General features: G+C 43.8%; 2 protein-coding genes across 2 annotated transcripts; both read left to right on the top strand.

Moving 5' to 3' along the window:
• The first annotated feature begins 16,177 nt into the window (after window positions 1-16,177).
• Window positions 16,178-18,468, top strand: LOC133391153 (uncharacterized). The gene has a single exon (XM_061642363.1). The coding sequence runs from the start codon at window positions 16,562-16,564 to the stop codon at window positions 17,135-17,137; it is 576 nt and encodes a 191-aa protein (XP_061498347.1). The 5' UTR covers window positions 16,178-16,561; the 3' UTR covers window positions 17,138-18,468.
• On the top strand, window positions 17,549-18,230 carry LOC133391152 (uncharacterized). Its single transcript, XM_061642362.1, has one exon. It carries the CDS (start codon window positions 17,549-17,551, stop codon window positions 18,128-18,130), a length of 582 nt encoding a protein of 193 aa, XP_061498346.1. The 3' UTR covers window positions 18,131-18,230.
• Window positions 18,469-22,909: the final 4,441 nt, after the last annotated feature.

Genomic DNA, 22,909 nt, shown 5'->3' with positions numbered 1-22,909 from the left:
AGCTTGTTTTCGCGTAATGAAAAACATGGTTTATACAAATGTATGAAATGCTGAAGTCCTGAAATCTGAAAAACATATTGCAAAGCATTACACTCCAAGTCAATAAAACATCAATTTTGATTCGAATTGATTCAATTTATCTTTACGGCTAGCAATAGAGATTTCATGTCTGTAGTACATTTTTTACTCTTTTGGAGCAAATGCCTTCTGAAACCAATTCTACCATCCCCTTGTAAGGGCCATTAACAAAAATGTTGGTCCAAATTCCATATTCATCGCAATTTGGAGCCACCTTTTCAAGCCTCGACATGTATATCAGTATATCAACCACTCGACATCACTTCACTAAAAATCAAACCCCCGAAATTGAATCATTCGTCAGAGACCGATGCCTCTAGAGTCGGACTTATTAAGGGCATTCGTCCGAAACTACCCCATCGGTAACCGAAACGCAGCCCAAAGATTGATGCACGACGGTAGAGTGTGAAAGGATGATCAAACTGCCGGTGGGAGGGGTGCAATGTTTCTGCACAGTAGCACCAAAATACGCCCAATTCTCACTGCCCGATTCGATACCCAGGGCTGTAGTCGGATCAGCTCCGGCTCAATCTGTTCGCCTCACTGAGCAGCGAGCGTTTGCTGCCCGGCATGTTGGAATGAAAAATACTTGCGCCGGACTTATTTATGGGAAGCCATTAATTTTCTAGTTCACATTGGGTTATATTGCTGCGGTGGCACTCGAACAAGCGTGCGAGCGTACTGCGGCCCTGCGTCTAGGTCAAACGCAACCGGATACTTGCCGAAAGGGAGGATGCGGAGGATTGAGTCAAAATTTAATTGAACCACTTTCACCCGAAGCAAAGAGCCCGGACACGGGAGAATATTAACCAAAGCTCGCTTTGTTCGCTGCTTCAGATGAATAAATTGTACTATTACGCGCACTGCTAAATGCTAGCAGAGCTATCTCCGATTGCCTTACGGGTAACACCGCGCTTCAAAGGGGGTAAGAATTGAAAGTGAATTGAGTGAACGTTTAATAGCTACATTTAGCTCTAAGCTGGAACGGATGAGCTAAGAATGGCTAAACGAATGAAGGTACGCTGTGCTTTAAACTATAGCTGCCAGGGATAGATTAAAGTGAGAAGTTTTTGCTCTGTTTCAATTGTGGTTGCACGCAAGCAGCAAAATCAAACGTCTAATAAAAAAAACTAATATTTGTAATGCATGTTGCATACATTTAGGAGCGTTCGAGTAAAGTATTTTGCCCGAGCACTGATACGTTTGAAATGTATTTTTTTGGCTTTTTCTATTACTCTGTTAGCTTGAGCGAGCTAAAACATATTCTTAAACATGTTTTTTACGTTTTAATAATTGAAATAATAATAAAACATTGAACTGTCTGAGCTAGTAAAACCTTGAAATAAATGATTTGCATACCAACAATGACATTAAGTTGCAATGTGCACCTTTGTTCACACTTTACTTTCTTCTTGGAGCTTGAAATTGTTGTTTGTGGTTAGAATAAGATGTTTCTCTGATTGTTCTTAGCATTTCAGCATGCAAAACCACACAATAGGCTATTGATATCACCATGAAAAGCTGACGAGTTGAGTTCGCTTATCTCTAGACTCCGCTCATCTTGATTTCTTAGTATCCATATGACATGATGATGATATAATATCGCTTTAATTTAGTGTCCGATAGTCTCAGAAAGTGATGTTTCTGTGCAAACCTATGATAAGGTTTAGGGAACGTTTAAAGATGCATCAAACCATGTTTTCCCTCAGCACTCTTCCTTCTCGGCGTACGGTTGCGTGCGTTTATGGAACGACACGAACAATTTCCAAATATTCATCTAGACAAGCAATGTCATAACACAAAACATTCTTCATCCACATCATGTTGCTGAGAACGCTAAATTCCAAAATGAAATGTTTCGACTTCCCGGCCAGGCCTGGCCGGGCCGAGTTTCAGCGCAAGTTTCTGGAAAACTTTTTCGCCCACAAACTGCGACACACGCACACGTAGCTCGGTATCTCCCGACCTGCCAAGCCGAGCACTCAAGCATCAACCGGCCCCGGGAGAGGCTAATCCCAATCATCACCTAGTACGGCACGTCACAGGCAGTCGAGCGAACGAGCGAGCGAGTGAGCGAGTGCAACACCCCTTCCCACACCAAACAGCTCGAGACGTGAATCAATTTTAAATAACTTCGATAAACAGTTTGCCGACAGCGTCAACCGACCGAACCAACCGAGGCCCGGTCGTTCCCCATCAATTTCAGCCCGGCTCTCGGCCGGTTTTAGGCCATCATTTTTCAACACAAAACAAAAAAACTCCTGCAAGCTCCTGCACACCTAACGCGCGCCCTTCGACGAGTCAACATTCATCAGTTTTGCGAACCAGGGATGGGAAATTTGCAGCGCCCGGTGTTTGGAATTGATCGGCGTGAAGAATGATGCCAAGCAGCCGGAACCTCGTCGTCGCCGGTCCTGCACTGATCGGGAAGGAATGTCCAAACTGGGCCGGGTGGACAAAATAATACAGCAAGCAGATTCACACAGCCACGCTCGCCTCGCTATACGGACGGAGCGGATGGGAAAATAGGAAAAGTTTCCACCGAACGGACGCTCGGCGACGCTTTCCAACTTTGGCACAATATTAATGGCTGTTTGTGCATAGCTGACAACGCACCGTTTCGACGGTGCGTCCAATTTGCGGATGTAAATTTTGTACCCATCCTCTCGCGGAACGGGAACGCGCGTGAGGGAGGGAGCTTTTTATTCCTTCACTCACCTCCAGCGATCGAACGAACGAGCGCAAGCCAAAGAAAAACATGAAGTGGAAGACTGAAGTGACATTAATCAAAAGCTTCACGCCCAAAAAAAAAAAGCTGTAGCCCAGTAAAGGCGGCACCAACTGCCACAAGGCAAAAGGTAACGTCCAATCGGACTGGGAAAGCATCACGTACAAAAAAAAGAAAAAGGGCCGTTCCTGATGGAGACGTTGATGAGTTAAATTTAGAATCTCTTTGAGTGTTGTTTGATTTTCCCTTTCCCTAGGACCAAATTGCAAAAAACGGTAAGTAAGGGGAGGGAAACAGAATCAAACAATCAAGGCAGCGAAAAAAGTTGAGCCAAAACTTAACAAGCCCTCTTCAGCGTTCTTCGTTCCCGACCACGCGAGGAAAAAAGGCCATCGGAAAACTGTCTTATCCCGACCGAAAACCCATCCACTTTTCGGGATCGTATCCGATAATGAGCTTTAATTTAATGTTGGCCCACTTCCGACTGACTTTTTTTATTCGCACCAATCTCGTCAATGCTTGTGGTTTGCGAGTGAATTGCGCCGGTGCGGAAGACCGAGGGAAAGCGTCCGCTGATAAGATGCCGACGATAACTGAATTAGGATAAGTTTGTCTTCCCGGCCAAACTTTGCACGGCACGCTCTGGCCCACTGCAGTACAATTTTGGGTTCGTTTGTGGACCGATTTTCTTCTTTTCAATGTCGTTTTTTGTTGTTGTGGTGTTTACCCTAGATTTAGTTAACGAAAACTGTTGCCATCTACCTTTTGTTGTTTGCCGCTTTGTGGCTCCCCTTTCCCAACCCTGGTACTGATTGACTGTCGCCGGTTTGCTCTAGTCAACATTACGCTAAAGCGCTCGAAAAACGGGAGAAAATACCAAGCTTTCAAACAGCTCTACTCAGCTACAGCAAGCTACAAATAGCAAATGAAAATGCGCAAATTTACTGTCCACCCAGTGCATTCCATTTCCACGGGGGAGATTATTCCCGGACCCAAAGCCACGGTACACAACAAAATTCTTCACTAACAAGTTTTGCTAATGAGCAGAGTTTTGATTCCCAGGAGTCGTTTTGTTTTGTGCTTCGTTTTTTTTTTGTTATTGCTCTATCTTTGTGCACGAGAGCTACATTACACGGCAAAGAAAACGGTCCTCCCGCTCTGCTCACTGTTGCTACACTATTCCACTTGCATGCACAACACTATACCGCTTCAGAATGGTGCAGACACAAACATAAAGAGCTGCAGCGCAATGGTAGAAAGTTCATAAGGCTCATCCAGTGCTTAGGTGAGATAAAAGAGAACACACCTGAGGAGGATTTACTGAGTCTTTGGTAGATGAATGGGGACCATCATTAAGTATACGTGGAAAATAGTACAATGCACTGCTGCAATAGAAAGAAACAGTTAAATACAGTTTAGAGCCCAAATAATTAGATTCAAATTAAATGGATTTTTTAATTATTCTGAAGCGAGTTTTAAATGGCTAAAAAACATGCACTTTGCATACTTTTAGGCGGTTTAGTTCCAGTGGTTGAATCAATTTTGACAACCTAACCAAGGCAATCACTTCGCTAGCTTTATCCTGATTTAAAATAACACGTTTTATCTACTGTTTTTTTTCTGTCCTTTCCTTTATTTCATGTTAAAAATTGGAATAAAGCCGGCGTACAGCAAACCATGTTGCAAAACGGGGAAACTTTCTACTCTTTCTTCTGGAAGGAAACCACATTCTCGCTGCTGATTGCTTTTGCAACGAAAACTATCTGCTGTAACTTTCCAGCACACCCTATAGCTAGCAACTGTTGCTTACAAAACGTTCTAAATAGTAGTTTCTATCTTCAGCTTACCCATCCCATCCCAATCCTCACAAAACGTGTTTGTATACGTGTGTGTGTGTGTACACGGACCCGTAGTAAGTTCATTTATATGAAACTGCAAATTAAACGCGTGCACACGCTCCCTATTCCCGCCAGCACAGTGCAAACGGTTTCACATTCTCTTATCTCTATAATCCGAAACGTCATGTACAGCAATTCACACAACACTAGCAGTAGCAGCAGAGCCAACTATAACAGAGCCATAGCAGAAGTACATTAGGGTGCACACCGTTAAATCTTCCTTTTCAACATTCTCATCTAATTATTTTTGTGTACTTTTTGTTTTTTGGATCCAAACCATGCCTCATACTCGGTACAAGAAGAATATGAACTAATATGATGCTCGAAAAGCGGGTTCGGATGCTGATGGCTTTTGGGGCAAACAGCAACCACTTCCCTTTCTGGCGCACGATGCGTGCTTTGGTCTGGCACGATGCACGGAGTAAGACAAATGTTCTACCCTTAACAGATTGAGAGCATCCCGCCCCTGGGGTGGTAGTAGCTACTTAAAGCAATTGCAATCGGGTACCAGCTGTCATGGTTGTTATCACCCAGAGTGCACGTGTTGACAGTATGGTATGAAGCTGAAAAATGTCTCCGAAATCTTCGTTCGTTGGCACTCCGTCGCACAGCCAGCGCTGTGAGTGTTTTTGACTGCTGCATTCTTCCATTTTGGGAGCCGTCTAAAAGCTTAGCTGTTGCCGTTTTCCACTGACGGATCGGTATCATCACCACTCTCAGCTCACCGTCAGCTTGTCCTCGCACAGAGTCGAACGTAGGGACGTTGTCACACCGGCACCCGATCGATCTCGAGCCTTCCGGTGCCCGTATGCATCCCGCAAACGATACTATTTATACTTTATTTATGACTTTCACCCTAATGGTTGGGCTCCTTTCGGCATTCACCGCATTAGGGGGCGAACGGTTTACGACGACACTGACAGAGACCACTGACACTTCCGGTACATCGTGCCAGGCGCGGACTAACGTGGAGGGGAGGGTACCGAAAATCTGTCCGAGATATCGTTACCTGCCAGCACACAGGAGAATGATAGATGATGCGGTTGTTGTCTGAATGCTGGATGAGCAGTCATATGTGTCACCCATTAGACACTCTCATCCTAGACGGATGCATCCCCTCGGCCTTGGTTGCTGCTTTGCTGCATAAATGATAAGAACCGGAAGTGCTTGCAAATCTGCTCGAGACAGATAGATATACCTTGCGGAATGTACACTCACAGCCTGTCCGCCTGTCTGTCTATGGTTTCGGGTGATAATGTATGACTGACCTCTTCCTACGTTTTCCTGTACCTTTTTGTCTACCACGGCTGCACCCGGTAACCGTAACCGACAGTATGATTTGGTTTGGTTAGTCATGTTTCAGAGTATCAGCGCGCTTGCACATCTTGACAAGGGCTTCTGGTTGGTTGACACATCTAAAAGAAGGACACAATTTGCAAGTCTTTATGGAGATTATCTTGCGGGAGAAAAATGAATGCTTTTCCTTTCTTTCCCCAAGTTCCGTTGGAGCATAAGACGTTGTTTTCTAAAAAAAAACTCAACAAGTTCAAGTTCTTTACGGTTCGTAACAAGTTCTTTACGGTTCGTGTATTGGAAAATACTTATTTGTCAAATAGAAACGCCTGACAATATGCAATCGGTGGCTCAAAATACAAGTATTTATTCTGTTACAGCTCATCTCTCATATAACCATGCGCTCATTCATATCTAGTCAATTTCAATTCATTTGGCCTTTGTCAGCTCGATAATTGCTATTGCAGCTGATATTGAAAAACAACATTTCTTTTTCATTTCATAAATATTTACACAGCCACAGTGCGGCAGTGCGCTATGAAATAAAAATAATTAACCCACGTTGCACGTTTCGTGACTGCGTTTCATATTTCACCTATCCGCGGTGCACAGCAATAGAACGTTATTATAGTTTTTTAATTATCTTTCACCGTTTAGCTACAACTCTCCCTCGAGTTGTTCGAGGCCCCCAGTAGAAGGTTGTTTCAGTGTGGTTTAGTTTTTTTTTCTTCTGTACCATATTTCTTCCCATCGTATCGGATAGCTCTCATCTCTACCTATTCTCAATTGATGACTCCATTGTGCCGGAACCTTGCCAAACACTTTCCGTCGCCTCTTACCGACGCCGACTCGACATTTAGTTTTGCCGCAGTCACGAAAGTCACGAAAGTGGAATGAAATTGGAAAAGCAACAACGCTCGAGCACAACAGCCGCAAAACCTGAAACTATTGCCGATTGAAATCTTTTCCATCCACCAACCGATCGATCGATTCCTTCCTCTCCGCTCGCTCGACTGATTGGATTTCTCTTGTTCAATTTTTCCTTCCAGCTCCAAACCCGACGGTGTAAAATCGAGCGATCGGGGTTCGGGAAAGGGAAAAGTTTTTTACCCACTTGGAAAATCATTTTCTAACCACCGACCGTTCCGTGCCGATCTCATAATCTTTGCCACTTGAGCCACCACAAGAAGCCAGCAGTCTGGATGGTCTGGGTCGTTGAGGGGGGAGGGGGGAGGTAGGAGAAGAATGGCTTGTTATTAAATTTTATATTTTCTTTATTCTTTCATCTCGTCTTTCACCGCAAAGTAGTGTACACAGAGACACCACCGTACTTTGCGAATATTGCGATCGAAGCATTACCGTGTTTCGCGGAATGTGAGGTCGGTTTGTGGGTGGGTGGTGCGGCAAGATGTGCAGTCGTATTGTTGCGTTACACATTGTGCCCCTAGTGCTCATCAATGTGCACTTGGCTTGACGAAGGTAAAGTTAAGCTGCACTCACCTGCCGGGCGTTGGTGACAGTTGAGATGTGAGACAAGTTTGGATAGAAATTAATTTTACAACCGACAGGCTGTCACTTCACCAAACCGGCAGCCGAGACACCGGAAGCCGTCCAACCTTTGCTCCAGAGTTTGTTCGTGGAATCTGGTGTGCACGCGATTACGCGGTAACGTTAATGTTAGTAGACGAGTTGATACATTTGATGATAATTTGGCTCAGTTAGATAACACTCCCACTTCGGAATGTTCAGTTTCATAACGTTATTGCGAAAATAACGCCTGAAATTATGCTACTTATAACGAACCTTGACAAAATCTACAATATGCGCCTACAGATATGCAATTTGTACGTAAAACTCTGCTAAAGCTATTTGCGAACTTATAAAAATTACAAGAGTATTTGTATACTTTAATTAGCTCGTTGAGGATAAGATATATGCTGGTTTGTTGTTTTCTGTCATATTTTTGGTATAAAACATGTTAAATGATGTATGAAAATTATTATTAAAACGTTTATAGCAATAGATTTAAAAATACCGATGGAAAATATAGACACATTCAACGCTCTCAAATGTTCTAACTCTTTTTTTTTATTCAAGATACTAGCTCAAAATTAAACTCTCTTGCTTCGTGCTGGAACAGACCTTCACCTGCATGCGCGATGCAATCCTAACACCCTGATGGAAATGATCCGATTAGCATACCTGGGTTTCGCTATCGTAACCATCTCCGCTAATAGAAAATCATCTCCGGTCGACCTCAAAACTTTATTGAACTGCCACCAGCAAGCTAATCAAGCTCCCCAGTACAATCAATTAACCCGTCCGCAAACTGGCGCCATCGAGTAAAACCTGACGCCATTGCACTCCCTTTCGCATACAATCCCACTTTCCCTTGCACGCAAGAAAAGAAAAGCGCACACTAATACGATTATCATTACCAGCCTTGGCGCGAGCAGGAAAGCGCAAGATGAAATCTGACGCGAAAAAGGGCAGAAAAAACGCAACAACGACACCTTTCAATGGCGGTGGCCATGTTCCAACACCTGCAGCAATAAAAAAGCAACCTCCAAACCACTCGTTAACTGCGATACAGCAGCAGCAGCAGCAGCAGCCCATACTACCCAGTTCTTTATGCGGTGAACCCTTTGCCGGCACAACGGGGGACAATCTTTCGATCTCGCGCTTAATCCGCTCGTACGACACGACCCGAAAACTTTATCTACCACATAATCCTGCGACCCGGTTGAGTTTGCTTCCCTAGCCCCGGTGTGTGTGTGTGACACCCTGCAAGCTCTACCGAGACGGGTGCGAAACCTTTACGAGGCGGTGTTCACGATACACGCTCACCTTGCAGACCACCATTTGCATTTGACGGTTGCGGCTCATTGGGCTTTGGTTGGGTGTGATCCAGCGACCCGAGCTCATAATCCGAACCGCCTGGTGGTTCCTCCCGAGATGACAACCGTTCTTTTGTGTGGCCATCCTGCAGTTGACTTCGATATTCGGAGGTGATGCTGCTGCTTGACTTTTCGAGATGTTGTACTCTTTCGCCCTCAATTAAACCGTTAAATCCGCCCGCCCGTACATGCACAGCTCTTGCACAGCTTTTGCAACCTGCCCAGCACACTCCAGGTGGTAGGTTTTGGAGCTGCTGAAGGTATTGTATTAAATTAATCCTTACTTGACAAATCCTCCGCAAACCCCGCTCAAAAACCCTCGGACAAGACAGGCATCAAGCTCGGTGGAAGAAGCAGTCAGCTCGTGAGCTGTTCCTGCGGGAGATGATGCTAAAAAGGTGACACCAGCTTCCATTGCCATATGGTGGAACCCGTGGAGATGAACTTTTCCGGGCACACACGCTCTTGTATGCTCCTGTCACGGATACACTGCACAGATACCGCTTCGACCCGCCACCCTCTAAGGATGCTAAACTGTTTGCATTTTAATTAACTCATCATGACTTCTAACATTCACGTTGCGCCGTTGCCACCGAGCATTGCTCGGGCTGAGGTACCTGCAGAATTTCTAACCCACAATACACGCAAGGCCTGATCGTCTTGCGTCCCCTTCTCGTCGGAACACGCGAGAGATGCTTCGCGGCAGGTTCAAAGAAAATTGTGTTTCCCCATGCTCGAGATAATGTTTGCTCACCTGATATGAGCGAAACATACAGGAAGCAACACAGCCACTACGCGGGGAAATGTTATACCACACGTACAAACGTCAACTGGCAGCGAGTTTGTGAGGCAACAGAGCTCCAGCAATAATAGTAAACCGTACACAACGTGCAGCGGTACAAATTGACACGCTAAATTGGTTAAAATTAGACTCCAGCGCAGGTATCGGTGCAGTTGCCGTTACGTTTCAAATTTATTATAATCCAAACTAGACACACACACACAAGCACAACCCGTCCTTTGCTTACCTACAATTGCGGATAACCGTCGCTTGTTTCACGTCTAAATTTAGGATTATAGCAACCGCGGGCTGACAGTTCGCACGACCCTTTCTGACGAGTGTGTATGATTTAGCAAACAGAAATACAAAATAAAAGCCATTCTAATCCCACTACCCAAACCACAATGAAGGTATCAAAACGCTGAAGGTGCTCAAGCGACCCAGTTTCACATCCACAAACACACGTACACACTCAGAAACACTGTTCCATTGCAGGAAATGATTTACGAATGCCTAAGCCCCGTGGATTTGGAATCGAGCTGTAAACGATCATAATTTACCTTGCGAACGGTGCTACTGTCGCCCACATAAATCCTACCATGATTGACAGAAACGTTTTGGCGTGAATGCAAAGCCATTGAATTGGTGTGAATCGGGTGGTTAAAATATCGGTGTTAAGTTTCAATGCGCGAGAGAAGATTAATTGTTATTTGATGCTTGGAATAAGGAGAATCGCGGTGTTTTTTTCTTTGTCGATGATCTATTTTTAGCAAGCTTGATGCTTGATACCCGGTAATTAACGATTAGCGAGTGATATACGTAAATTACAACGTAACCTAATACTTCGGCAAGAAAGATAACTACTTGGTGAAAATTAATTGTCTCTTCGTTGATATTCGTTTGAAATTTACACGCGATCTTGTTTGTCATTGATTGCTCTCTATCGCAACACATATTAGTTTATACTCAAATATTTCCTGGTAAATTGCAGTACAATGTTTACTGGTCTTTTACTACAATTAATACAGGGGCATTGAGCAAATTTTATCACATGCAATAAAACTATAAACGCCTAAAAGTATGCTGTGTTGTAATTTTTCAATTCCTTTCAACGCCTAAATGTATGCTCTTTTTTTGAAATAAAACATAAAAATACGATATACTGATTTACAAGAAGTGTTTCGTCAACGCGCCTTTCTTCGCGACCTGAATGGCGTTGAACCCCTTGCCATCTCAGCACAACGGTCAGAAATTGCATCACAAAAGAATAGCTTACTTAATAAATAAAATATCATTTCATCAAAACTGTCAACATAAACCTGCCGGTACGCTCGTAATGGAGCCCATCCAGGCAAGCCTCACTTCAATACCACCGCCACAGCCGAAATGAATTTCCAAACACACATTCGCCAAACAGCTACACCCACATCGTGCACGGTGGACAAAAACGATGGACGCTGGGCGTATGTTTACGCCGGCAGCAGCTAAGTACGGTGAGCACTTTCGGTCCGCCGGTGAGCACTCTCACAGTTTGAGCATATTTACTTGCGGTTTTGCGTCAAATTGCTACATCCACTGGATGGGAGTGGAAATTTTTCGTGTTGCTATGATGTTGTGAGTACGCGCAAACACAAGCATACACACAAGCCCCACGTCACCAAACATGGTACACGGTTGAACAAACCCATTGCCAGAACAACAGCCATTGAAAAGTTGTGCCACTGTTTGGTGAGTTCACAACAAGCTTGAACATGAGCCATGTACCGTGTGCATGGTTTGTAATGAAGTACGTTTTAATTGAAACTCTGGCTTTCATTATGGAGTATTATTGGGCGCTCAAGTTGATACTCGTTGCAAATGTGTATGTATGGTTAGTCAAACTTTTATTTTATTATGGCGTTTCAAAATTAAGGTTGTCTGTTGTCCCACACAGCCCACTCACGCAATTACATGTCGTCCGTATGTCAAATACGATCAAGCAGCCGAAAAGAGCGACAACCAAAAATTCAAAACAAATAATGTTACCCACTCATCCCAACCCACGTAGGCAATCAATTCGGCAGCGAAAAAAGAAGCCATCACCTTGCTTCACCGGCAACACTTTTCGACATCGATCAGAAGAAACTGTCTGAAATTTCTCGTCAGCCAAAAGGTCAAAGTTAATACGATAGGTTTCGAAGAACAGCTGTCCAAGCCGATTGGAAGTGCCGTACCGTGCCTTACTTAGTTTCGCTTGTGTCAAAGCGGGGAAGTTCATTATGTCGTTTAGGGTTAACAAATTGGTTCGTTACGTTTTCATCAGTGAGATTTATACGTTGTATTTTTATTTTCGCCTCTATTTTTTATATCCTTATTAAATACGTTGGTAAAAAGACCATAGCCTACATTCAGGCGCAAATTATGAATCTTATACGAAGAAAAAAGCTTAAATTGACAACAAGTTTCACGCAATATTCTATCATTTTTATAACAGTAACTATGCTGATGTTCTTCCAATATCTTTAACAAATTGCTTAGACACGATTATCTATATAAAATAAACCTTTATAAAAAAAAAACCCTGCAACGCTACAAAAAAAATTGCCTTATCGAGCCATATCATCGAAATAATACAAAATTAGCTCACTCTACCCATTCAGCATATTGTATGCTTCCTTGTTCTAACAACGATTTAAACTACCCGCTCCAAACTTTCCATTTCCGTCACGAAACAGCACACCGTGCACCAACGCACTCTCGCCAGCGTGCTTCACTGGCCAGCAGCAAATGTCTTTCGTACTGTTTCGACAACTTTATACCGGCAAACCATCCCGGATGTAGCCGGATTTTCCGGACCCGAAACTTATCCCACCCACGATCGGGGGGGTGCAAATTTTGCCAAACACATATCGCTTCCACCTACCTACCACCTTCCTTCCAACAGCATCATCATCATCATCATCATCGACGAAAAGTGTTTTATCAGGCACGGAGCGTACGGCAAAACTTGTTGAAACAGCATCGCAAAGATTACCGGACACCATCGTCGTTGTCGGCGTCATCGTTGCAAAAGTTTCCGCTTATGTTATCGGCAAACGGTCCCACATCGTCCCTGCCGGCACGATGATGAATGTGTCACTCTGGCCGCAATAAATTTTGCGCTACTCACTGCCACGCACTGGAACACATCGGGACACATCCGGCTAGGGAGCGATGCGAAGGTCGCACGAAACGGTACGCTGTTTGCCAAAAGTTTGACGTGCCACTTCCGAGCCGGCAGCCTTGGGGATAATGTTTTTAGTAGAATTTTGTTTCATTTTGCTCTACCTTTTCAATTTCTATCGAGTGTGCCGCATCCCGGGCGTTGGTGCGTTCTATGGAACGCGGGAACATTTAGGATGATGGCTTAAGTAATGTGTTTTAACTACCGATACGAAAAGAACCGGAATCGTTCGCTCCGTTTTTAAAGCCATTCATGCATGCAAAAGAAACAAAACAAACATCCCAAATATTTATATTCTTGCAATCATCAATCAAAGTATGGCCGGAAGCAATTTTACATCCTCTCGAGCTCGTTGATCCGTCACTAATGAAGTGCTGTTTTCCTGTCCTACTGTCTGATAGCTCTGATTCAAGGTAGAAAAACTTGTTTTGCACCTTCATTATTTTGCATTCTGTTGTTGTTTTTTTGTCCCCACTGTGCCCAGTTTATTCTATCTCTTCAAACTATTCTCGCTCATCAGTCAGAAAATCAACAGTTTCCGCTTGTTGATTGCTGGATCGATTTATTATTCAAATCAGGGGATAGTACCATTCCCGGACCCGATTGTGCTGCATTTTCCGACCGATTGCGATAGTTTTGTACTGAGCAGGAAGTGTATTTTATTTGCAAAACAGGTCCTTTCCGAGTGGAGAGTATATTATTTAAACGATGGTGATGAACCTTGCTGTTTGCTGTGTGGTGGTAAAAACGATGTAAACGTTCGATAGTATTGAGTTTATTTCGTCGTATCTATTTCAAGACCGGTCTGGTGTAGCCGGTCTCGTGGTACAGTCGTCAACTCGTACGACTTAACAACATACCCGTCATGGGTTCAAGCCCCAAACAGACCGTGCCGCCTTACGTAGGACTGACTATCCTGCTATGGGGGGTAATCCATAAGTCACTGAAAGCCAACTGCACAAGTGGTACAGGTGCAGGCCTTGACCGACAATGGTTGTTGAGCCAAAAGAAAAAAAAATCTATTTCAAATACTATAACAACAATTATTTTCTCTTTTTCTCTATTTCAAATTTTATATACTTCTTTTAGCTCTAAATTAGTTATTAGTTTATTAAATGTGAAGATGTAATAATTGCTAGTAATTAAGTAACGCCAAGAAGTATGCAATTCATATTGTGTTTGTTAGCGTTTTAGTGGAATACCGCAACACTGACTTGCATACCTTCCAGCGTTACACTAGCACAGTGTAGTGGTGCTATTAACAAGAACGCATTTCCACATGGCAGAAATTATATACTAAACTTTTCTGCTTCAAAGTCTTTATTGATATTATGAAAAAGTTGTAAGTATTAGTCAGAAGCCGTGTAAATTGTAGCACTTACGTCACAGCACTGTGTGCTGTTTTGATGTATGGAAGTACTAAAGTGTGAGCCAAACAATTACCACCGAGTATTTCTTATTAAATATCATAACAAAGATGTCAAAATGCTAACAGCTCAACGAACTTGACATTATCCATCGCAGACCTCGTAAAAATAAACAGACATCATGCCATGTTTCCTGCCCCGCTTCATTATGAATATCAAAATGGACACCAGCAGTCCGCCCCAATACCGCCGCCCACCGCCAGTAGGCTTATCCGTGTGCGAACAAACAAGCATCAAATGAAATTAGCCCCGAAAGCAAACGAGCTGCAACGTTAGCCCGGAGCGTCATTCATTCGACCACGCTCTTACTCCTAATCTCTCTCTCTCTCTCTCTCTCTCTCTCTCTCTCTCTCTCTCTCTCTCTCTCTCTCTCGCTCTCTCTCTCACACACACACACTCACCCTCTCTTACGTACACTTACCATATCACCAGCTAAGTCTTCCCGAACCATGAAGGATGCCGCACCGGACATAATTCAATGTTCGTTCATCTAATTAATGAGATGGAGAGCGAGTGAGATCGAGTGAGTGCGCCCGTGCTCAGAAACGAGCATCCAAATAACTACCACCAAACGTTTGCTGGCGTACGTTACCACTAGTTGGCAAGGGATCCCTTCTTGAACTACATTTTCGCATTAAAGCAGCTGAAACATGCACCTCTATAATCGATAATACAATACACAACAATTAAAATCTAGTTCAATTTAGATAGAAATACGCACTCAGCTTTATACTTTTGAACGAATCTAGACAAAGATTATATTTTTCTTACTTTTTCTTCTTCATTGTGTAGCTCATGCAGACCACTACAACCAGTAAGAGTTTCAATATGAATGTTATGCCACTTGCCGGGAGCTACTACAATTACTGCTACCAAGGCGCACTCACTATTATTTCTACCAAGCAACATCAAAGCGCCACATTCCCCCAAGACCTAATAATGGAAATTCCAGCAAAATAAAATAACAGCCGAGTGTTATTCAGACGCTGGTACGCGTTGCATGCCAAACTCTTTGCGAGGAAGAGCTGGCGAAACAAGGAAAATACTACGGGTTAGAAACCAAGCAGTTTTCACTCCTATTCAATTGACTGCTTGCCGATGTGGTTAGGGCGAAGGATTGCATTTGAAATACCAAGAAAATCATTGTGTATTACATGAAAAAAATATAAAGATTAGAATTCTTATTTCCTCGTAGTACACTTATAGAAAGAGTATTAGCTAAAAGAGTGAATAGCATTGTAAATGGATTTAATTACATTTTTTATTTTTATGTTTACATTCACCTAAAGTATGGATGATTTATTAATGGGCCCCTTTCCGTTTTAAGTTCGTAGGCTGAAATTTCAGCCTGTCTGCTGTTTTCATTGTATAGCAGTTTTCGAGCAGTAGAGAAGTAGAGCAGTAGAAATTGTATAGCAATTTAGAAGACTAATTTTTATCGCTTCTGCTTCTGAATGAAGATTTTAAGAGTGTTTTGTGTATTCATCAAGCCTCCAGAAAGCTTGTTTGAACAAAAAATTTTACCCATCCTGTCAAAAAGTGATATTCAAATTTGGTTACAAAAAGATCACCTGGACTACATACTCTTTGATTCTGGATTCCATCACCTGTTCTCTTTAATGCACCTTGGGATAAGTGTAAGCACCACCTTGTTTTGCCATTTTTCGAGCAGGTACTCGAATCTAATTCTAGCTTGGAGGCTAGAATAATCTAGACTGAAAATTGCAGGCTAGTTTTATGTGTGGTTTTGTATGGAGTGTTTACATGATTTCAGCCTCCAACTGTCAAACTCCATACAAAAAACTGACTAGAATCGTGAAGGGCCCCAATAACAGATTAACCCAATCTGCATTTGAGGTATCAAGGTAGACGGTCAAAGTCAGATAGGGGATTGGAACATCAGAGCAACATGAAGTGAAAATCAAATGAGAAGTATAAATTACTGCTACAACAAATTCAAATTGGCTCGAAACATAATACATAGGAAAACCCCAGCTGTATGAAAACCAACAGTGCCATAAAGCTGAATTCTCTCTAACTCTGCACCACGCTTCAAACCGTATCAACAGACACACCAATACATCGTACCTCATACCAATCCTCAGCCTCACGCATTTTACACAACAAGCTTATCTCCTGAAAAGTCACGCTACTGTACTGCACAGTTCGCCCGTGTCCGTGCTACAGTAACGTCCATCGTGCAAGACGCTCGTGTGTTTAGCATTATTATTATTGTGTTTCTGTACTCAACCACACGATGATCAGCAAAAGGGCGCTTTTGCTGTTGGCTTTTATTCCTCTCTCCGCCGGATTGATGTGTGATTCAACCTGTAACGGGATAAAATCCCAGCTGCAGCTCATCGATGATACAGTTACCAACACGGCCAGAATTATCGTTCCAACACAATCCTTCTATTTCAACTGCGAGACAAACTGCAAACTACAAAAGTTTCTGAAAGAATATGAACAAATTCTGACCTCACAGCGTCAGCACCACAACCAAATGACGTCGTTTGTGCAGAGTAAGCTCAAGCAGTTTGGCGTACCGCCCGAAGGGCTGCAGGATAATGCAGCGCAGTTGGAAAAAGTGTTCCGCGTCGTTAACGATCGGAACACCTTTCACCAGCGTCAGGTGGACGAGCAGAAGCTCCAGAACCAGAACGTAACAGCCGAGCTCGCGGAGCCACTAAAACTGCTACAGCAGGAGCAGCAACGCAACCAACTTCTGCAGGCCAAGCTGGTCGAGCTGTCTACCACGATAAGTCAGATGGAAACGGAAAACAAGAAGCTTCAGGCTAAGATAAACGATAATCCAACCAGCGTACAAGGCTAACACCGATTGAAGGTGTAGTTAATTAATTAATAAAAGTTTACCATCGAAAAAAGAAACACTTCTACTTTATTTAAATGCATTTTTAACAAGCCCATTTTAGCCACTTCTGTACCATGCACACTTCACAGTCTCTTATCAAAGCGTCGCACCAATCCTATCAACACGTTTTCAGCAGTAATACAAACAAACAGACCAATCGGTACGGGAATTCCCTCTTTTGGCGAGGAAATAAAGAGCCGGGATTCACACAGCTCCTCTTCAGCCGCAACGGTAATCTTAAGGTCATCATTTGTTTATGATGCAAAGTGTCGAGGATGTAGTAGTGGCATGAAATAGAAACATCCCCTGTATCAGTAACCAGAGTGAGGTCACTCAATCCGGAGCTGCTCGCTCAGTAGTAACTTGATCGCGATGGCAGTCACATTGATATTCCTGGTACTGCTATTCTTCACTGGGACTAACAGCTGCTGGATTCCTACTTCGCGATGTAAACCCCACGTGGATATCTTTGAAGCTGTCCAGTCACTCCTGGCAACATCGGCCAGCAAATATGGAACACAGTACTCATCGGAATATAGTGAAACCCACAACACACTGCTGCGCGTACTGGAGCGACACCAAACCGAACTTGGCCGACTCACCACAGCGGCCCAATCGATGGAAACGCTCACCAACGACAAACTGCAACAGTACGGCCTAAGTCGCAAGCTGACCTTCGATGGTCGCGCTGCCAACGACATCGATACGTTGAGAGACATATTCCACCGGCTGGATGTAGAGAATGATGCTGTGCTGCGTGTGCTGGAACTACATCGACAGGAGCACGTCGAGCGACAGCAGGAGCTAGATGATCTGGTCAAACAACTCGAACATCTGTACCACGGCAACATTGCGCTGGAGAAAAACATCAAAGAGCGAAATGAAACCCTCACCAAAACACTTGCCACCAACGTGAAGCTGGAGCGAATCGTCAAAGAGCGTGGACTGCAATAATGTGTATAGGTTGCAATCGGTTGTGCTTTGTGATGGACGAGAGTATACACAGTGTTATCAAAAGTAGTTTACAACTATAAATAAAAAATGTATCCTCTAATCCCTTGCACGGTGGAAAGTGTTAAAGCATTTGGCAAAGTGAGATCGACGGGGTTTTTAACGCTTCAAACTAGCCAAAGAACTGATTCTCGAACTTCACAACCGTACAGCGCAGCGGGAAGAAACTTTATCTCTGCTAATGCTATACCACCTTTTTTTTTGTTTCCAGCACCGTAAAGACCATTGTGCCCCGCCAGGCGATGGGACGTCTAAGTCAATAAAGATGAAACTCCCGTCGAGTGACATGTTTCATTTTGTGTCCTGGCAGGGCACGCAAACCCGCTTTACACGAGAAACCTTACCCAGCGCTAGGGATGAGCTGTCCCGTAGGCCAACCGTGAAGTTTGTAACAGAAGGGGACCGAGCAAACACACAAAAAACACATCGTACAACACAAAAATGCTCTCATTGTGCGCCACGCTGGCGCAGTTAGCCACCGCTGGGATACGCTAACACCGGCAGTCCATCTTCGGCCATTTTCTCGGAAACCGGTAGGCTCACGGCTTGTTCGAGACGTTTATCCGACACGACACCGACAAACCGCAAAGGTATGGGTTCGCGTACCGTTCGCGTAGTGCCTGTCGCTTTCGCGAAGGTCAATTTGAAGAGCACTCAGAGTGAACGAGTGGCCCCTTGTAACGTGGCCGCCAGCTACTTGCCGTTTGTCTGTGAAGCTTCAGGCGTGTGACACAAGCACACATCCACACAACCAATTGAAGGATTATCCATGAAAAATTAATGCACTGGTCCATTTTACCAACCGCACTTAAGCTGTAAGGAAAATTTAGTGCTTTTCGCGAAATAGTGCGCGAATAAGCGCACACCCCCCCCCCCCCCCCCCCCCCTCGGAAAGGCAAAAGTTGAGAAATGGGTCCGCAGTTACGCGACATTACGCGTCACCGGTGATAGGGCTTCGAATTTGTTGCGCATTTCTCTACCCATTTTCACAATCAGTCTCTGTCCCACGACTGCACCGTGTATGTTTCTCCCAACCTCCAGCAAACCTGTAAGGCGTCCGAGAATGTTAAGCATTATCCCACACGAGCTCGTTACACAAGTGTTGCGAAGCATTTAGATGTACATAAATCACACCGCTATGCCGGCGTGGCAGTCTCGGGTCGGGGCAAATATTTTATCCTTTGATTAGATTTATCTCCCAGGCTGCGTGAGATGAAGATGCCGGCACAGCAAACACTGGCGCCAGCAACCGAACACTGATGCGGATCACCCGGAATGATAGATTTGCTATCGATTTTCGTCCCCGTTTGTTGAGATGCTGCCCAGCGGCTGTCTGTCGCACACATAAAGCTATACCAAGGTCTTGGCCTTAGTTTCCGTTCGCATTTTAAGCTAAATAAATTGAATGCGTCATGTAAGGGATGGGTTTCTGTTAATCATAACGATGCAGGACATTTCTCATCAAACGTCGAGATTTAATTGGTTTTTGCGTAAGCATTAAACAACAGGTAGGTAAGATGCTGGCTAGTTTGTGATGATCGTTCGATAGCTTTAGATTCCGAAAAAAGCAATATACGAAGCTAGGGATAATAAACGAATCGGAATAAATTATAGATGCACTCAATTGTAACACTAACAAGACTTCCCTTTGCAAAATGTTCTTTTGCAATGTGAATAGTATACATTTAGGCGCTTTGTATTTGCGGATACGCATATATTGATGACGCTCGAACGTTCATTTTCCTTGGAATTGCCATGGAAATTTTACACACAATTGCATTTTCGCAAAACATTGGATGTCAGCCAAAAATCGAACGACAAAAAATCCATTATATTGTGCAGATTTAAAGCATTCCATTAGCATGCCCCACCGCACGGTAACTCAATTAATCAAGCGGTAATTTGACGAGCGTTTCTCCTAAATTATCTCTCCACAGCTTAAAACAACAAGCGTAACCCGCACCGGACCGGCGAAGAAATCATCGCCCCGTATAATCATATCAAAAACCTACAAAAATATTGATGCCATTTCGGGTACAAACCACGGGCTAAGGAAGCCCACAGCTCTTTCCTCTCTCTCTCTCTCTCTCTTTTCCCCAATAATACTTCCCCAATGCACGTCGTCCTTCATTATGACAGTACAGGTAGCCAGCTTAATGGGCATCGGGGAGCACCTTGGCTACCATTACCGTTTAATTTATTCAAACGCTTTAGCCTCCTCCCCTGTCATGTCCTCATGTCCTTTACGAGCTTCGGGACAGTGCGGGGGGCCGAGTTGCTCTGTAAGCTGTGTGAGTGCATCGAACAAGGGTCACAAAACCTGGCACCTGACACCATTACCGTGTACACATCCGTCCTGCTTCCCACGACTTGTCTCAACGGTTTGTCGCTGCTGTGTGGGTAAATCCATTTCCGGTCATTAGCGCAACTGGCCACAAGTCTGGCTGGCGGCTTCGCTGGAACTTTCTCGTCGACCAGTGGGATGCTTTTTAATGGTTATGACTTATCGTTGTTCTGCGGCAAAGCGTCACACAGCGGGTAATAGTAGCGCACCGACATCATGACATCATGATGGAAACGAGCGTTAACGTTTTGTTGGCACTGTGACGCTGAAGTGCTTAATGCTGCTGAAAGATGGGGTTTCTTTCTTGGAGCGAATGGTTTCTGTCACACAAAGATTGCTACCACACAGCGTAAGGGTAAAACAATAGCAATGTGACGAGCATTGCTGAAGTTTTTTTATGTTTTCTTCACTTGTAGTGTCGGAGTTTCGTTGAAGGAGCATTAAACGGTATGGGAAACGATCTATTTATTTCATTTATGATTTACTTTATCACTCAATGTCTTTGCACACGTTACTTTGTAAGGTGTTTCTTTTCAATCTTGTGTTATTCTGTTTCGTTGAAAAGCAACATTTTATATTATCATTATTAAATTGTTTGAATTAATTCCAAATGCAAAAATAATATAATTGCAATAATATAATTCCTATCAAACAGGGATCAATAGCAATCCTAAGACTACAAATTTAAAATACACTAAACGCCTATATCTACGCAAAAGTAGTAAAAAACACGACTCTGCCACATAGATAAGCTTTTTGAACTTTAAAGCTACCGGCAAATTTGCATAACACGTACCTATAAAAATACGTACCAATAAAAATCACATATCTCAACCAGAACAACATCCATTGCATGAAGTGTAAAGTAAAACAAACAAATGTCCCAAGGATTGTGATGGTTGTGTAACCGAAAACATTATTTCCATCGTGTTTATACGCCCGTGGTGTATGGTTGAAGTGTTTAAAAGTAAATTAACATTATCATCCCGACGGTCACCATTACGCATGCGACGCTGCTTGCACATGCTTTCCCACGACAGCACTGCCAAAGAATCACAATCCGTCCGACCGTCGGTGCGCTTCAGTGCGACGTGAGTGAACGATCGGGTTAATATTAACCATATCGAGTGCAGGGTAAGTATTTATCGAGCAAATACTCACTGCATCACTTCAGCGCTATTTCCTCTCTACCATCACCCCGACCCTCCGCACCCAGCGTGCGCACCCAAACAACCAATCAACAGCGACAGTATGGGCGAGATTCATTAAATTAATTAAATCCTTACATTCGCATGTGCCCGGCCGCATTCAAACAAGCATTATGAAGCGTTTCAATAAGCACAATAATTTTTGCGGCACTCTCTCTCTCTCTCTCTCTCTCCGTCGCATTCAGATAAACGGGTTTCGCGCGGGCTCGATACCACGTTTGTTTGCTTCCTCTCGAGCGTGGAAGTGGCAAAATAATAACCACACCACTCGCCACGTCTCCAGCACCGGCCGGGCCCGCAGAGTGATGGAAAATGGGATGTAGCGTAATTAAATTCGGCACCACGAAATGGTCATTTTCAGGTCGCGATGAATAATGCAAACAAAATTTTACAAGTACCTTCCGGTGCAACGGCTAGTTTGCAGGTGCAAGCGGAATTAATTGCACACGGGCGGCTGGGCTTTAAGCGTTTACTGCTGCGGGGTGGCCTGCTTGAGACGGGCTAGAGTGGGCGCCTATCGTGATTGGGTTCGATTTGATTGAACTAGGAGATTTAATGCGAAGTTATTTTATGGTTTACGGTATAGCACATACATTCCAGTTTAGTTAACTCACCTACTGCGTTTGAAATATTTCTGCCAGTCACCCAGGCAAAGTAATAATCAACATTATGTTAGCGAATAATATTAGCTAAAACCAGCAACAAATTGCATAAATTTAGGCACTAGTGTATCAAAACAAAACAAGTTTAATGCATAACTTCAGGCGCTCCTTCGTCAATGGGTATTTTACAACTGCAGTCCCGGCATTCGCACATATTTATTCAGCAGCACACAGCAATATACAACTTCTGACAATGCAACTTTCTCGATTTCCTTCCTTAAAGATGGGTTTTCAAAAATCTTCACTCCTCAGCACTAACACCATCACAACCACACAAAAAGCAAGAAAATGGAAAGCAACCACCGGCAGCCGGAAACCTTTCATAAACTGTTTAGAGTCAGTTGTTTTGCTGCTGCAACTTCAAAAGCGCGTATCTAAGAAGTCTTTATCACTCCGGCCACGATGAAAAACTTGCCAACTTTATTTTCTTTCCATTTCCATTCATACACGCACACACACACACATACATACAGCTCCCGGAGGTCACCGGGCAGCCGGCTGTGGCCCG

The sequence above is a fragment of the Anopheles gambiae genome, chromosome 2 (assembly GCF_943734735.2).
Source record: "Anopheles gambiae chromosome 2, idAnoGambNW_F1_1, whole genome shotgun sequence".
Classification (NCBI taxonomy): domain Eukaryota; kingdom Metazoa; phylum Arthropoda; class Insecta; order Diptera; family Culicidae; genus Anopheles; species Anopheles gambiae.
The sequence above is the reverse complement of the archived record's forward strand: the minus strand, read 5'-3'. Positions and strand labels throughout refer to the sequence as shown.

Excerpts from the sequence above, each read along its gene's own strand:
- LOC133391153 (XM_061642363.1), top strand. The coding sequence starts at position 16,562 with ATGATCAGCAAAAGGGCGCTTTTGCTGTTGGCTTTTATTCCTCTCTCC.
- LOC133391152 (XM_061642362.1), top strand. The coding sequence starts at position 17,549 with ATGGCAGTCACATTGATATTCCTGGTACTGCTATTCTTCACTGGGACT.